Source organism: Staurois parvus, unplaced genomic scaffold, assembly GCF_062004578.1.
Source record: "Staurois parvus isolate SC_StPar_1 unplaced genomic scaffold, SC_StPar_1.0 ptg000544l, whole genome shotgun sequence".
NCBI lineage: Eukaryota > Metazoa > Chordata > Amphibia > Anura > Ranidae > Staurois > Staurois parvus.
Window position 1 is genome coordinate 5,212,377 of NW_028318340.1, and position 16,459 is coordinate 5,228,835.

Below are 16,459 nucleotides of genomic sequence, written 5' to 3' on the forward strand. Positions count from 1 at the left end.
GCATGGATGTAGCTGCTCGGCCATGGAAACCCATTCCATGAATCTCTCTATGCACTGTTGTTGTGCTAATCTGAAGGCCAAATGAAGTTTGGAGGTCTTTAGCTATTGACTCTGCAGACCGTTGGCAAATTCTGCGCACTGTACGCTTCAGCAAGAGATAACCCTGGCTCTGTCATTGTTTTGTGGCCTACCACTTCTTGGCTGAGTTGCTGTTGTTCCCAGTTGTTTCCACTTTGTTATAATACCACTAACAGTTGACCGTGGAATATTTATTAGCAAGTAAATTTCATGGATTGAATTATTGCACAGGTGGCAACCTATCACAGTACCACGCTTGAATTCACTGAGCTCCTGAGAGCGACCCATTCTTTCACAAATGTTTCTAGAAGTATTCTGCATGCCTAGTTGCTTGATTTTATACACCTGTGTCCATGGAGGTGATTGGAACACCTGAATCCAATGATTTGGAAAGGTGTCCCAATACTTTTGGCACTATAGTGTGTGTGCGTATTAAAAAGATAATATATATACATATATAATTTTTTTTTTTTTTTACAGAAGAGGTTCGTAATGCAGCAGTCACATATGTAAATTAGCACATCTTTATCAATAGTAAAGACAGCCAATAGGTGGCTTGGTTGGATATTTTTAACACCGATTCATACACAAATTTCACCCAAAGGAAGTGAAAAAAACCTTTTTATTCTATCTACCAAATCTTGTACATTATTTTCAACCTATTTTATACACAAGCCCTTTTAAGATAACAATTCCCCACCTAATTAGAAGGATTGTACAAGATACAGGATGTTATACTTGCATGATTAATGCATGTCACCAGCTCAGATGAATGACATCAGTAACATCTGGGACAGGGAAGGAGGATGTGTGCTTGATGAGCATCATGGACTGTTTGATTGACAGCTCTGGCTTTGTCTGAACAGCTCCCATGATCTACGAGCCAGTTGTCAGAAATGTCTTTACATCCAAAATATATGAGATCGACAAGAGATGCTCAAGAGCAGCGTGCTTTCAGAATTAGTGCAGCCTTGGTGCAAATATTTCTTTAATGATCTCCCTGCTTTGCTATTTTTTTTTACCCTGATTTTTTTTTCTTATTCTGTCAGAACCTAGTGATTGCTGCAAAACCTCATACAGGCAGTTTAATATTAACAGAACATGCTTGGAGTTCAGCTTTAAGATTCTATTTAATGGGATGAGTATAACTTGGGCAAAATCATATGTAACTTGTCAATTTTAGATACATATAAGACTTCTTGGGGGTTATTTACTAAACACTGGAGAGTGCAAAATCTGGTGCAGCTCTGCATAGAAACCATAAAGCTTCCAGGCTTCATTGCCAAATCTTATTTGAACAAGCTGAAGTTAGAAGCTGATAGGCTACCATGCACAGCTGCACCAGATTCTGAGTGGTCCAGTTTTAGTAAATCTACAGCATTGGCCTTTTTTTTGTAATTTACTATAAAACATTGCAAACATGAAGACAATGGCAATTTTTATAAAAGACCTACCTGGCTTGAGGTAAGCCATAGCTGGTGCCAACGCCTACACGAGGTAAACTGTATACCACTTTCTTCACGGTGGCTTGGTCAGGAAAATTAAACATGACTGAAGCTTTGGGAAAAAGTTTGAAACAGACCGTCAGACCAACATATAAAAAGCAATATATAAAAAAAATACAGCTTTGTACATATGTTTATAATACAATCGCTCCGCAGAATTTTTTTGTTCCACAGAAAAAAGGGCTATTTTCTGCAAATATCTGTTTTTGCATAGCACTGAGGTGAAGCTCTGTTTTTGCAAAGGTGGAATTAAAGAGATGTGAAGGAAAGGAATTGAAAAGGTACCTGGGTCCTACGGATTGATACTGTCCGGGCTGCAACTCTCCTGCAAAGGAGATGCAATGCCCCATCTTAGTTTGGCTGTCAAGCTGGGAGGGTAGTGGTTCCCTAACTCTTGTCTTTCTTGAACCACACACCAGCTGCTCTAGGATTGAACAAGTGACAAGTGAAGTACTGATGTTCCCCCTAGCTCCTGGTCAGCTACTGTTGGCTTTCACACAAGATGGAACCATGTCACTCCACCCCTACACACCAGCACTGCTCAAATAATAGCTGGGGTAAAGTGGCATGATCTTAACCCTTCACTTATTAATGACAAGGGGAAAATAGAAGTTAGAGAGCGAAACTATGCAACTATAGTCAGGCTGAGATTTACGTAGTACTAGTGTGGCGGATGTGCACTACAGCAAAGTTGTGGACCAAGACACCTCTTAGCTTAAAAAAACCTAGTAACATTGCATTTATACTCTTAGCACTTCTAGGTGCCTCAGTGTCAACTTCAAATTACTGTACAGTACTCTAGGAGCCATGAAAACTGTAATGCTCTGATAAACAGAAAGCAGCTTCTATCATCGCTGGTTGTAGCTCATCAAATCTCTGATGAGCATACACAATGGCCAACTGTGAAGAAACACAAGGCAGGGTTGGCAAACAATTAAAATAAAACAGCGCAAAAATAGACCTCTAAACAAATATTCAGGCTCACAAATATATGATGCCCATATAATAATTAATTTATCCTTCTCCAGAACCAAAATAATAAACACCAAAGGACCGTGTGTGATGAAGACTGAAGATTCCAAACAATCTTTAGATCAAAAAAGCTTCCACCTTTCACCCGTGCACACCAACATCAATTGCACTCACCAGATAATGGTGAATGAGAAGCCTTTAGGGATTTTTAGGGATCCTAAACCCTCTTTTTTATCAGCTCTATAGTATCCTTGCACCGCCAGGTTATGATCTTCTTTCAGGTCCCCACCACAGCCCTATGAATCCGCTCCACCGTGTCACCAAGGAAAAAATCTTATATAGTGTAATATTGCCAGATCAATAGTATAGATAATAAAACAAAATCCAGGCCACTCACATTTTACCAACTTGTAAAAGGCACATTTATTGAACCAATACCAGCCAGATGATAACGACCAGCTCACAGCCCCATAATCCAGGATTCTCACATCAAATGCCATCAAAATCACATAAAAAAGGATGGAACAGAGGATCAACAAAGAAACCAGCACAGATCCCAAAAAATGGCCGCTGGAACGCACCACTCGGCGTACGTTCCACTCACTGTTTGTGTTTTCACATTGCACAGCAGCAATTTAGATCATTATTAGTTTTTTATTGGCGCAGGAATATTTTCTTTCTTGGCAAACAATTTATTTGCAGTATAAGAGCACCACAGTTTTTCAGGTCTTCACAGCAGTCTACAGGAATTTGCAGATGTGAACATAATGGCAAAGTTTTCTTTACCTTATACACAGACATATTATAGGTAATAGTGAGAAGGCATGCCAGTTTATTTTCCAGATATGTTGTTAGCTGTATACAATATACTGTATGTGTAATATATATGTATTTATAAATAAACAACATGATAACAATGCCACAAATGCTAGGTTTTTTTTTATTTTTTATTAAAGGGTAAATTCCAGGTTTGGGAAAACTGTTTCAAACAGCTTGATTGCTCAAAAGCATCCAGTTAGATTGTTCCTTTCATGCACCTGTATTGCAAAGTGAGAACCTGATTGCATCTATGATACAAACTGCCTACAGAAGGCCATCATTTAGAAGTCCAATAGAATGCATTGCCAAAAGAGTATTGCCGAACATCTTCATGCCTGCAGATAGCTCTTAGTGCACTACCCTAATGGTGATAAGGGCCAAATATTCTGTTAATGCTTACAGGTTGCAGAGGATACACTAGTGAAAAATATTCTGTGTATGTCACTATAACACATTTTTAAAGCTGTATTCTCAGCTGGTGTAAAATATAACCATGCAGTTGCTGCCCCCAAACCCACGCACATTGATTTTTTCATCCAGAGGGTGATGAATAGATATTTATTCCTTGCTCCACCTTCTCACCAAGCTGCTTGGCGATAGTTTTGGAGCCCAGTCCAGCCTTGTGTAGGTCTATAATATTGTCCCTGACATCTTTGGACAGCTCTTTGGTCTTTGCCATGGTGGAGAGTTTGGAATCTGATTGTTTGATTGCTCCTGTGGACAGGTGTCTTTTATACAGGTAACAAAATAAGATTAGCAGCACTCCCTTTAAGAGACTGTTTTTATTCTCAGCTTGTTACCTGTATGAAAGACACCTGGTAGCCAGAAATCCTGCTGAATGATAGAGGATCAAATACTTATTTCCCTCATGAACATTATTATTATTATTATTATACAGTATTTATAAAGCGCCAATAGTTCGCTCAGCGCTGTACATTACAAAGGGGGACAGAACATGTGACAGAACAATACCAATACAATGCAAAACATGAGGGGATTGAGGGCCCTGCTCTTTCAAGCTTACAATCTAGGAAATGAACAAGTAAATTAGTGCATAATTTGTTAGACATGCATTTCAGTGGGCAAACATTCAAAATCAGAAGGGAATCAAATACTTATTTCCTTTACTGTATAATGGCAAATATAATGTACAAAAGTAGGACAATGGCTGACACAGGCTTTACTTCCCACACGCCAAACTTTATGGAGCACTATTTTTTTTTGTTCACTCTAACAGCAGATGGAAAAGAAAAGGGCTTTATAAAGTTATATGCCTCCTGTTGTAAGATCACAGAGCCTGGCAGAAGAAAAGTCTTCAAAAATGTACTTGACTGTTATGATCTGAGATGTTACACGACTGAATGTGAACATCTGCAAAGAAGTAATTGCTGCAAGAACACAAAACTTTGAAATGTGCTGTGCCCATTTGTTAAAGTGAATGTCCAGCTAAAACATTTTTCAAGTTCGGATAAAATAGGAAAGGTTAACCGCTAGCCTACAGGGCACTTATACCCCCTTCCTGCCCAGGTCAATTTCCAGCTTTCAGCGCTGTCACACTTTGAATGACAATTGCGCGGTCATGTAACACTGTACCCATATGAAATTTTTATCATTTTTTTGTGACAGATAGAGCTTTATTTTGGTGGTATTTTATCAACTCTGGGTTTTTTATTTTTTCTTAAACAAACCAAAAACCACTGAAAAGTTTGAAAAAAAAATTTTTTTTCTTAGTTTTTGTTATAAAATTTTGTAAATAAGTAATTTTTCTCCTTCACTGATGTGCACTAATGAGGCTGCAGTGATGGGCACTGATAGGCTGCACTGATGGACACTGATAGGTGGCACTGACGAGGAGGCGCTGGTAGGTGGCACTGATGGGCATTGATAGGCATCACTCATGGGCACTGAAAGGCAGCACTGATACATGGCACTGATATATGGCACTGATAGGCAGCACTGATAGGCGGCACTGACTGGCACTAATAGGCAGCACTGACTGGCACTGATAGATGGCACTGACTGACACTGTTAGGCGGCACTGACAGGCACAGATAGGCGGCACTGATGCGCACTGATAGGCAGCACTGACTGGCACTGATTGGCGGCACTGATAGGTGGCACTGATTGGCATTGATAGGTGGCACTGACTGGCACTGATGGGTGACACTGAAAGGCAGCTCAGATGGGCACTGATATGTGGCATTGATGTGCACTGGTAGGCACTGATATGGGGCACTGATGTGGCACTGATGGGCACTGGCACGAGGCACTGATGAACACTGATGGACACTGACAGGTGGCACTGCTGGGGCTACACTGATCATCAGTGCCCTGATGATCAGTGTACATGTCCCCTCCGTGGAAAGCCGATTACCGGCTCTCCTCTCCTCTCGAGCTGTCAGCTTGACAGCTCGAGAGGAGAGAAATGCCTATAACCGGCATTTCCCTGTTTACATGTTATCAACTGTGATTGGACACAGCTGATCACATGACGAGCCGACATCTTCGGCTCTTTCCGTGATCGGTGATCCGCTGTGTCTGAGGGACACGGCGCGCCGCTGATCGCCGCGCTGCGCGCTTCCTGAGCCGCGCATGCGCGGTGAGAATGGGAGGACGTCATATGGCGTCCTCCCAGAACGAGAGAACCACCTTGCGCCCGTCATATTACTATATGACGGGCAGGAGGTGGTTAAAAAAAAACCCAACCAATAAATTTTCCCTGACTTCCTGTCCCGCTGATAACAATTTCATTAGGCAGGAAGTGAGGAGTATATAACCCAACTAGCAACAAAGACAAAAATAAAGACAAAAATCCAAAAATCTTTGGCTGGACAAGCTAAGGATTGTTTATGATGATTGTGAGATATTTATTTAGAGGATTCTCTATTATGTTTGTAGCCATTCTGTAAATATATATGTGAAAATGTAGGCTTCAATAAACCATGTTTTTTAAAATTATTTTAAAGCCATTTTTTTTCATAACCAGATACGAATATTAACGTATATGCATTTGCTGTTTGTTTGCTTTTTGTTTTTGTTTTTTCATTTCTTGATTTTTCTGTTCAAACTATCCTTGACTGCACTGCCATACTCCTGTTATATTTGTGTCCAATTACAGGATGAAACGTGGGTTTAGTCTTAAAATGATATTAAAGTTGATTTTTAATTTCATAAATCGGATACTAACAACATAAATTTATATGCATTTGTTTTTTATGATATTTTTCCATTTCAAATTGCCCTCTGGCACTACTGCCAGACCCACATTATATTTGTGTCTAATTATATGTCAAAATGCAGGTTTAGTTTTAACATGATATTAAAGTTGATTTTTCATTTCAAAAATCAAATAACAAAAAAAAATTGTTTTTATTGTATTTTTTTTCTTTTGGAACTGCCCCACAGCATCACTGCCATACTCCCTTTATTTCTGCTCTCCCTGTCTGCCACTAGGACTTATGGAGTCCAGTAGGAGCCTCCTCTACATGTATGCTTCTACTTGAAACCACAACTATAAGTGCAGCCATACAAATCACTGCACACACAGGCAGCCACAAGGACACATGCAATAGCCTTCAGTGGTTCTGTGTCCCACTCTCACAGCCTGTGTGTGGCACTCTGAACAAATGCATGTACAGCTGTAGTTTATAAACAGGAGCATACAATCAGAGGAGACTGCTAAGGGACTCTAAGTCCCAGCAGTACAGGGGGCACAAATATAACAGAAATGTGGCAGTGCTGCTGGGGGGCAATTTCAAAAGGAAAAATATAATAAAATACATTCACCAAATGCATGTAAGCTATGTTATTGGTATATGATTTATAAAAACTTAAAAATTACTTTAACCCCTTCATGCCTAAGGGTAAAACAAATCTTAACGCCTAAGCACAATTTTGCAACTTTAACATGTGTTAGCAAAACCATACTATCATCACACTACTGTGTATCCAGCTGGCTTATACCTTGTTTTTTTTTCAGGACAAATTGGGTTTTCATTGGGTGGTAAATGATAATGGATATTTCCTGATATTTGTTTATTACCAAAGGAAAACTGGCCCAAAATAGCAAAAAAACCCTTTTTTTTAATTTAGCTGTATATTTCTTGCTACTACCATAACCTACCACCAAAGAACAACCCAAACTAATTTCTCCTTCTCCTGCTGATCGCAGCGATACTACATGTGTGTATGTTAGTTGTTGATTGTACCCATAGTACAGCCCAGAAACAATAGTGCACAATTTGCTTTTTCATTTTTTATTTATCCTGCCACTAACTGACACTGATACTAATTTAAAAATTAAAAAAAAAACTGACCCTGATCCTTGACCTGACCCAAACACTAACTCTGGCACAGACCTAGATCAAACCTCGATTTAAGTATTTTTATTAATTTTTTTATTATTATTTTTATTTAATTTATTTTTTACACACACTTGTTTTTTCTCTCTGAAAGGACAGAGAAGGATACAATGCATCTCTCTCCTCCATTCAGAGAGAGAAAACAAGGGACGCAGGCTTAACAGTGACTGATCACTGTGATAGCCAATCAGAAGCTATCACAGTGATCAGGTGACCCAGAATCGGGAGTTCCGGTTCCCAATTGTTAGAATAAGATTTAGGGCTCTCAGTGACACCCCGGTCTTTGTGCTGGGGGCGCGCTGTGCGGCAGGTACGCAAATTAGCGGAGCGGCCCCACGGAAAAAAGCCCAGTTCTGTGAGTCTGCTAATTTGTGTGTAGACAGCGTCAAGGGGTTAATATCGCTTTAAGATTAAACCCACATTTCATCGCTCCCACACACTGATCAGTGTGGCACACATTGTGTGTTGGACATTCTTCATCCTACCAGAAACTGAAAAATGAAACATGAAAAATCCAGATGGTTGTGTTGGTCTCCTAGGCCACAAGTTCCAAGTCCTTCCTTGGTTCCATAAGTTGACAGTGCATGGACATTCAGATGAAATCAGCCAGTATAGTAGATACCGGTTGACATTCAGCCTGTGCCTACAGGTCCTTATTCGACAGAAGCTGGTCGTGAGATCAGCTTCTATCAAACAAACAACCTGGAAAACCAGCAGCCAATCGGCATCTGATCAGCTTCTCTCAGCCAATGGCTGTGATCGCTAACCGGTGTGGTTCTGGCAGGGGGCAGTCTGCCTCCTGTTAAATACAATAGCTCAACCGAGAGATGGTTGTATGAACATTGAATAGTTGGTACAGAGACCTCCCCGCAAGCTGCTCCGTTTTTTTCTTCATTCAGCCCAATGGGTTGAATGAAAAAAAAACTTACTGTATATACCAGGCTTTCCTATGGTGAACTGTTGAAATTATTTGCACTGAGCAGCTGTGTTCCACAATGTGACACTGACACTGGGCCTTATAATAGCAAGTGACTGTGGTGTTCTTGTTGCCTGCAGCACTTTCATTTAACAAAGTATCCAGAAATAAGAGGGACAATTTGCTGCCATAGGTAATCTTTTCTTTGGATAATTCTAGACGTCTTCTTTTAAGCCTCCATGATAACCCTTGTCATATGTGCTAGAGATCGAAGCTTAATCATCTTCATTTTATGTGATGCAAGGCTCAAACAAACACAATTAACAGCAAAATATTCATTTTAAAATGGTGCAACTCACTTCGGTTGGCCATAAACACTTCCAGTGCTGTGTTCTGTAAGAGATAGCGCCTGGAGAAGACAGCCCGAATCTCGCTGAACATCCATTTCCCATGGAGGCCTTCAGTGTAAGCAAGAACCTGGACAAATAGAGGGTAAAGAAGACAAGAGTTTAGTATCAATTGTTCTTTCAAATATATTATTTTCAATTCATTTTTTTAATCAGAACCTTTTCCTTAAATCTTTTCTCTGTGAATTCATTATCGTCACTTAATATAAGAGATTAATTAGAAAATGTTAGTCCTTGAGGATCAGCTGCTTTGGACTATAACAGGAACCTATGGGAAATACAGCATGAAGACAATCTGGTATGATTGAATGGTCTCAGAGGACAACGCTTGTCAGGCATGTTTGAATAAAGTTTTTTTAATCACACTGCTTATTGTTATACCACTTTCCTCTCCAAAATAAAAGGACGGCAGAACACATCAATGCCCCAGTGCATTTAACAAAGAGACACCTAAATCCTACTATTATGTTAACAAACCACGACGACGACAAAATAACAGGTATTAGTCCTTCAGAAAATGAATCAATGTTTTATAAGAATATTCTCTTGGACAAGAGAATAAAATAACATTTTTACAGTGTTTGTCCAAGAGAATATTCTTATAAAACATTGATTCATTTAATAACTGGTACAAGCATAGCCACTGAAATAAGTGTATGATGAAAGCTGGTTATGTTTTACTTGTAGCATAATCGATAACACGTGGTTTATGTTAAATTATGGGTGGGTTAGCACCTAGACAAGTGAACCTGAACTTGGTGGATTTTTTTTTTTTTTTTAAAGCTAATATCAGTGGCCAATGTAGCACCATTTTGCTTGATTTACTTTGTTTATCTCTGAGGGGAGAGAGAGAGAGATAGATAGATGAAAAGAAGAGAGGAGAGAAAAGAGAGAAGAGAGAGAAGAGAGAGAAGAGAGAAAAGAGAGAAAAGAGAGAAGAGAGTAAAGAGAGAAGAGAGAAAAGAGAGAAAAGAGAGAAGAGAAAAGAGAAGAGAAAAGAGAAAGGAGAAAAATAGAAAAGAAAAGAGAGAGGAGAAAAAAGAGAAAAGAAAAGAGAGAGGAGAAAAAAGAGAAAAGAAAAGAGAGAGGAGAAAAAGGAGAAGAGAGAAAAAGGAGAAGAGAGAAAAAGGAGAAGAGAGAAAAGGGAGAAGAGAGAAAAGGGAGAAGAGAGAAAAGGGAGAAGAGAGAAAAGGGAGAAGAGAGAAAAAGGAGAAGAGAGAAAAAGGAGAAGAGAGAAAAAGGAGAAGAGAGAAAAAGGAGAAGAGAGAAAAAGGAGAAGAGAGAATAGAAAAGAGGAGCGAGAGGAGAGAGAAGAGAGAGGAGAGAGAAGAGAAAAGAGAAAAGAGAGAAGAGAAAAGAGAAAAGAGAGAAGACAGAAGAGAAAAGAGAAAAGAGAGAAGAGAAAAGAGAAAAGAGAAAAGAGAGAAGAGAAAAGAGAGAAGAGAGAAGACATAAGAGAGAAGAGAAAAGAGAAAAGAGAGAAGAGAGAAGACATAAGAGAGAAGAGAAAAGAGAAAAGAGAAAAGAGAGAAGACAGAAGAGAGAATAGAAAAGAGAAAAGAGAAAAGACAGAAGAGAGAAGACAGAAGAGAGAAGAGAAAAGAGAGAAGAGAAAAGAGAGAAGAGAAAAGAGAGAAGAGAAAAGAGAGAAGAGAAAAGAGAGAAGAGAAAAGAGAGAAGAGAAAAGAGAGAAGAGAGAAGAGAAAAGAGAAAAGAGAAAAGAGAGAAGAGAAAAGAGAGAAGAGAAAAGAGAGAAGAGAGAAGAGAGAAGAGAAAAGAGAGAAGAGAAAAGAGAGAAGAGAAAAGAGAGAAGAGAAAAAGAGAAGAGAAAAGAGAGAAGAGAAAGGAGAAAAAAAGAGAAGAGAGAAAACGGAGAAGAGAGAATAGAAAAGAGGAGCAAGAGGAGAGAGAAGAGAGAGGAGAGAGAAGAGAAAAGAGAGAAGAGAAAAGAGAGAAGAGAAAAGAGAGAAGAGAGTAGAGAAAAGAGAGAAGAGAGTAGAGAAAAGAGAGAAGAGAGTAGAGAAAAGAGAGAAGAGAAGAGAGAAGGGAAAGGAGAAAAGAGAGAAGAGAAAAGAGAGTAGAGAAAAGAGAGAAGAAAAGAGAGAAGAGAGAAGGGAAAGGAGAAAAGAGAGAAGAGAGAAAAGAGGAGAGAAGAGAGAAGAGAATAGAAGAGAAGAGAGAGAATAGAAAAGAGAGAAGAGAGAATAGAAAAGAGAGAGGAGAGAGAAGAGAAAAGAGAGAAGAGAAAAGAGAGAAGAGAAAAGAGAGAAGAGAAAAGAGAGAAGAGAAAAGAGAGAAGAGAAAAGAGAGAAGAGAAAAGAGAGAAGAGAAAAGAGAGAAGAGAAAAGAGAGAAGAGAAAAGAGAGAAGAGAGTAGAGAAAAGTGAGCAGAGAAAAAAGAGAAAAGAGAGAAGAGAAAAGAGAGAAGAGAAAAGAAAAAAGTGAAAAGAGAGAAAAGAGAAAAAGAGAAAAAAGAGAAAAGAGAGAAAAGAAAAAAAGAGAAAAGAGAGGAGAGGAGAGAAGAAAAAAGCTTGTCAGGTATATTTGAATACACAGGCAGTCCCCGAGTTACAAACATCAGACTTACATATGGCTCATACTTAAGAGCGGAGGCCATCTTGCTGCTCCAACTGTCTGGCGGACGTGTCAACAATCCCACACCACTGCATGGCCAGTTCACCCTTCACTATGCTATCCAAAATGAAAAAATTATTGTTTGGCTGGAGTTACACTTAAAAAATGTACCTGTTCCAACTTACATACAAATTCAATTTAAGAACAAACCTACAGAACGTACCCTGTTTGTAACCTGGGGACTGCCTGTATATGAGTGTGTGTGTTATATATATATATATATTTTATGCTTATTGTTTCAGAACTTCCCCATAGCGATTCACTAAAAGACATCACAACCCATGGTCACAAGATAGATAGACATAATATCTGAGTATCTTCAGCTCGGTTACCCTCACTGGTAGCTATGTTTTGCTCTCTGCAGTGATTTGGGAGTGAATAGAAATTGAGGGTGTTGTGCATTCACCAGTCAGCTTGTGTCAGGGGTTCATGAGGTGGATGAACAGAAAGCAGATGGTCATTTCATGCTGCATGTCACGCTTCCTCATGGTGAAAATAGGCAGCTCGGGTTATTATCATAGCTGATGAGGCTGAAAGTCCATCAAGTTCATTTCATAGTGCATCAAACACAAGATTTGTATCTACAATAATAATATTAATATGGAAAGTATGTGTCCACAACATTCATTATGTAAAATGAATGGTTTAAGATCCTTTACAGACTAGATGGGGTATACTACCGTGGTCAGATGCAGGGTGATACAGCTTATGTTTGTGTTGGTGTCACTAATATAAAGCAATTGTTTAGGATTCACAGTGCTTTAGCTAAGTGAATTTTATTCAGTTAGGGTTTACATCTACTTTAATGAGTCATTCCTAAATTCCTATATTCTTTGGTAAGTACTATAAAATCAATAAAGGCAATGTAATCCCAATGGCTGATTTCAAGGCAGGAAGTGCTTGAAGATAAGAAATATACTGGAAACAAGGCTTTAAGTGCTAATCTCTTCAGGTAATGGCTGACAGCATTCCAACTGTGATATTTATAGGCATATAAAGTAGGTCAGACACCTCATCTAAATAGAAGCTGCAACTTCACACATATGTACAAATGGCCATAATATGTAGTGAATTAGTGCAGCAAAATCATATAGAATAAAAGAATGGTAGATCACTAAGGCTCATTGGGGAAAAAAACAAAAAACAATGAACGCATAAGGCCCCTTTCACATGGAATCGGATCTGTTGGTCCATTTTTCAGGCAGACCCAAATGGACCATACATTGTTTTCTATGGGGAGGAGGATGTAACATGTGACTGTTTACACCTGCCTGCATCCGACCTGATCTGCTAAAACCAGACAGATGGGGGATATGTTCCCCATTTGTCTAGTACAGGGATAGGCAATCTTAAAGAGGTGGAGATCTACCTGAACATCACGGGAGATGACATAGATCACCGGCACAGTGTCCCCTCCTCACACCTAGTATCGCGTGCATTGCTCAGAAATCAAGGGCTTAAATCAGGCGGTAAGGAGGCAACATATCACCTCCTCACCACCTGTCAAACACACTCGGATTGCTTTTCAGAGGAGCAGCAGTGCCTGCTGCACTTGTGAATGAGCCCTTAGTTGCAGTCAGCAACAGCACCCTTAGGGCTTGGGCACATGTAAAATTGGGGGGTAGCAAAATCCTACAGTTGAGTCATGGTTTTACCGCCTTCAGTCCCTACCCCCTTTAGCTGCTGAGGCAGCAGCCAAAATGTACACAAATGTGGCAGCAGGAATGAAACCCCCTGTTGCTCTTGGTAGGTACTACTGCCTGCCACTCGTGAACCGTTAAAGAAAATGGGGCCACTCTGCAACTGTATGCTTCCGCGGTGTCCAAGGGGTTAAAGCAGGTGGTGAGAAAGCAATACAATGCTGCCTGATTTAACCCCTTGTTTGCTTTACTGCAAAAGGTATCAGGGCATGCGCAGAGTGGCCTCATTCACTTGAATGGGTCATGGTTGGCAGGTGCTACATCCACCAAGCATGGCATTCAAATCCTGCTGCAGCTGCAATATGTGTATACTCCTGGCCACTGCAGCTAAAGGGGGTACAGATTGGACAGGGGTGGTAAAAACATGTCTTAACTATGGGGTTTTACCACCCCCAAACTGCAAATGAACCCTTACTGTTCTGAGCCCCCTATTAGGCTGCTTTCACACTGATGTGCTGCAGTTTCCCTGCACTGCGGGTGCAGCCTAGTGCATCTGCAACTTTCCTGGGTTAGCTGTGCTTTGCCATAGACTTCTATTATACTCTGCAGGTGTGGTGCACTTTCTGAAAGCGCACCAAAACTGCTGCATTCAGGAATTTTGGTGCACTTTCAGAAAGTGCAAACCCAAAGGATATAATAGAAGTCTATAGTTAAGTGCAACTAACCCACAGAAAGGCTGCAGGTACACTGCATTGCACCCACGGTGTGGGTAAACCACAGTACGTCAGTGTGAAAGCAGCCCTATACTATTATGCCCAGTATATTGCTTCACACTGACCTGAAGATCTCTCCTATCCTGCTGCTGGCACCACTCTGGAGACCTCTAGCCAGGATAAGAGGTGGAGTGCATTTTGTATTACTCGGCTCTTGATACCTACTACAGCTCCAACTTTACAAGCAGTCCCTCTGCATTTTGTTTGATGTTCTGGGATGGTGGGTCAGCAAGCCCAAGGTAATTAAGACAAGGAACTGTGGCGTTCAGAGAGTCCAGCTTATGGGGAAAAGATGCTAGGGAGTCATAGACCCATAGGGGTGAATTTACTAAAACTGGTCAACTCTGGTGCAGCTGTACATGGTAGCCAATCAGCTTCTAAGCTCAGCTTGTTCAATTAAGCTTGCACAATAAGACCTGGAAGCTGATTGGTTTCTATGCAGAAGTGAGCCTGATTTTGCACTCTCCAGCTTTAGTGAATAAAACCCATAGTGTCCAAAAAGACAATCAGTCAAAAGTCCATATGGGTAGGCTAAGGGACAATCCAATAAGAGAAAGCAGCCAGCATGTCAGAGTAGCAGCTTATCTGTCATGAGGCAAGAAGAGAAGAAACAGCAGCGCTATCTGAGCGTAGTAATAAAATCAGATCAGCTTTAACCATTAGCCGCCCGGCCTATAGCCATTTGGCGGCCGCAAAAATGCTGTAGATTTTCGTGGTATACGCCATTTGGCATCCTCCCGCACATGCACAGTTCGCGCGGCGGCGCGATCTGTCACCGGCCGTGTACCTCGGACACGGCCGATGACAGATCTGAGTACCGGCCCTGTTGCCGGTACCATGTGACCTGCTGTGACCAATCACAGCAGGTCACATGACAGTTGTATACAATGGATGGCTTCATTCATGCCATCCATTGTATACTAGTGCCTAGCTGTGAATGGTCACAGCAGGTCACATGCACATGTCATGTGATTAGCTGTGGCCAAATCACAGCTAAGCACAAAAAAAAAAACAAAAAAAAACCTGAATGAATCGATGTCATTCAGGTAAATGCTTGCTTATAGCAAAGTAATTCTTTGCTATAAGCAAATCGTGTAAAAAGAAAAAAAAAAAAATACTGATTACTTCCCCAAAGTAGTACAATGTTACTATGGTAACATTGTACTACTTTGGTCATAGTAAAATATGAAAAAAAAATCTTAAAAAAAAATCTACTAGTAGATCATGTTCAATAGGTTGCTGACCCCTGGTCTAGTGGATCGGATAACAGTCGGATGTAAACAGACATATGATCCGTTTACATCTGACCACCTCATAGAGAACAGCAGGCTGTGTCCGTGTCTGCTCTGCACAAGTAGAGTGAACATGGACCTGTCATCCGCCTGCTTAGTAGGGATCAATGGACAGATCCCCGCTTGAGCAGGCGGATCCACTTGGCAGAGTCTGACTGCATGGAAGGAGCTTAAGGCATTACATGATGAAATTGGTAGGAATTACATCATAAGGCAGGCTGAGATACTCTTGACCAATGGATCCCAAAATAAAAGTCATTTTGTCCTGTTTGATTTTTCTTGACTATTGCCAATGCTACCACAAGTGAAAGTTGGAGCCAAGAATTTCCGCTATGTGCATAAACATACAAAAAAGGGCAATACAAGACTGTGCTTATTTATGAACAGGTCTTTTGATGTTTTGATTGTCCATGAGGCCGCCATGACAAATCAATGGCCAGCTTCAGAAAATAACAATATTCAAATTACATAGTCTATAATCTAAACAGTAAAAAAAAAAGGTGGAGAAGGCGTTACTGAGTGTAGACTGTAAAACACTTTATTACAAATTAGCTGAAAATGCACGCACATTATTCACATGATTCATACTCTGCTTGGTCTAGGGTTTTCAGTGGTGTCCCCCAAGGTTCAGTGTTGGGACCCTTACTTTTTAATATATTTATAAACGATATAGGGTCTGGGATTAAATATCCCATTTCAGTCTTTGCAGATGACACCAAACTGTGCAGTGGAATAACGTCCTTACAGGATGTCTCCAACTTACAAGCTGACCTCAATGCATTGTTTAATTGGGCAACTATGTGGCAAATGAGATTTAATGTTGATAAATGTAAGGTTATGCACTTGGGGGCTAAGACTATGCATGCATCATACATACTGGGGGGGGGGGGGTACAACTGGGGGAATCAATGGTGGAGAAGGATCTGGGAGTTCTGGTAGATCACAAGCTTAATAATGGCATGCAATGCTGCCAATCCTCGCTTGTATTAAAAGAGGTATAGACTCCAGAGAGAGATATCATATCACTCCTGTACAAATTAGTAACACCTCATCTAGAATATGC

General features: G+C 40.3%; 1 protein-coding gene across 6 annotated transcripts in view; it reads right to left on the reverse strand.

Annotated features, from left to right (window-relative positions):
• NBEA (neurobeachin) overlaps positions 1-16,459 on the reverse strand; it is an 881,324-nt gene that overhangs the window by 135,664 nt on the left and 729,201 nt on the right. For all 6 annotated transcript variants that reach the window (XM_089690860.1, XM_089690861.1, XM_089690859.1 and 3 more), the window contains 2 exons: positions 9,011-9,128; positions 1,533-1,635 (listed from right to left, as the gene is read on the reverse strand). In XM_089690860.1, the coding sequence (XP_089546986.1) occupies positions 1,533-1,635; positions 9,011-9,128 (221 nt within the window). The remainder of the gene's footprint in view (positions 1-1,532; positions 1,636-9,010; positions 9,129-16,459) is intronic.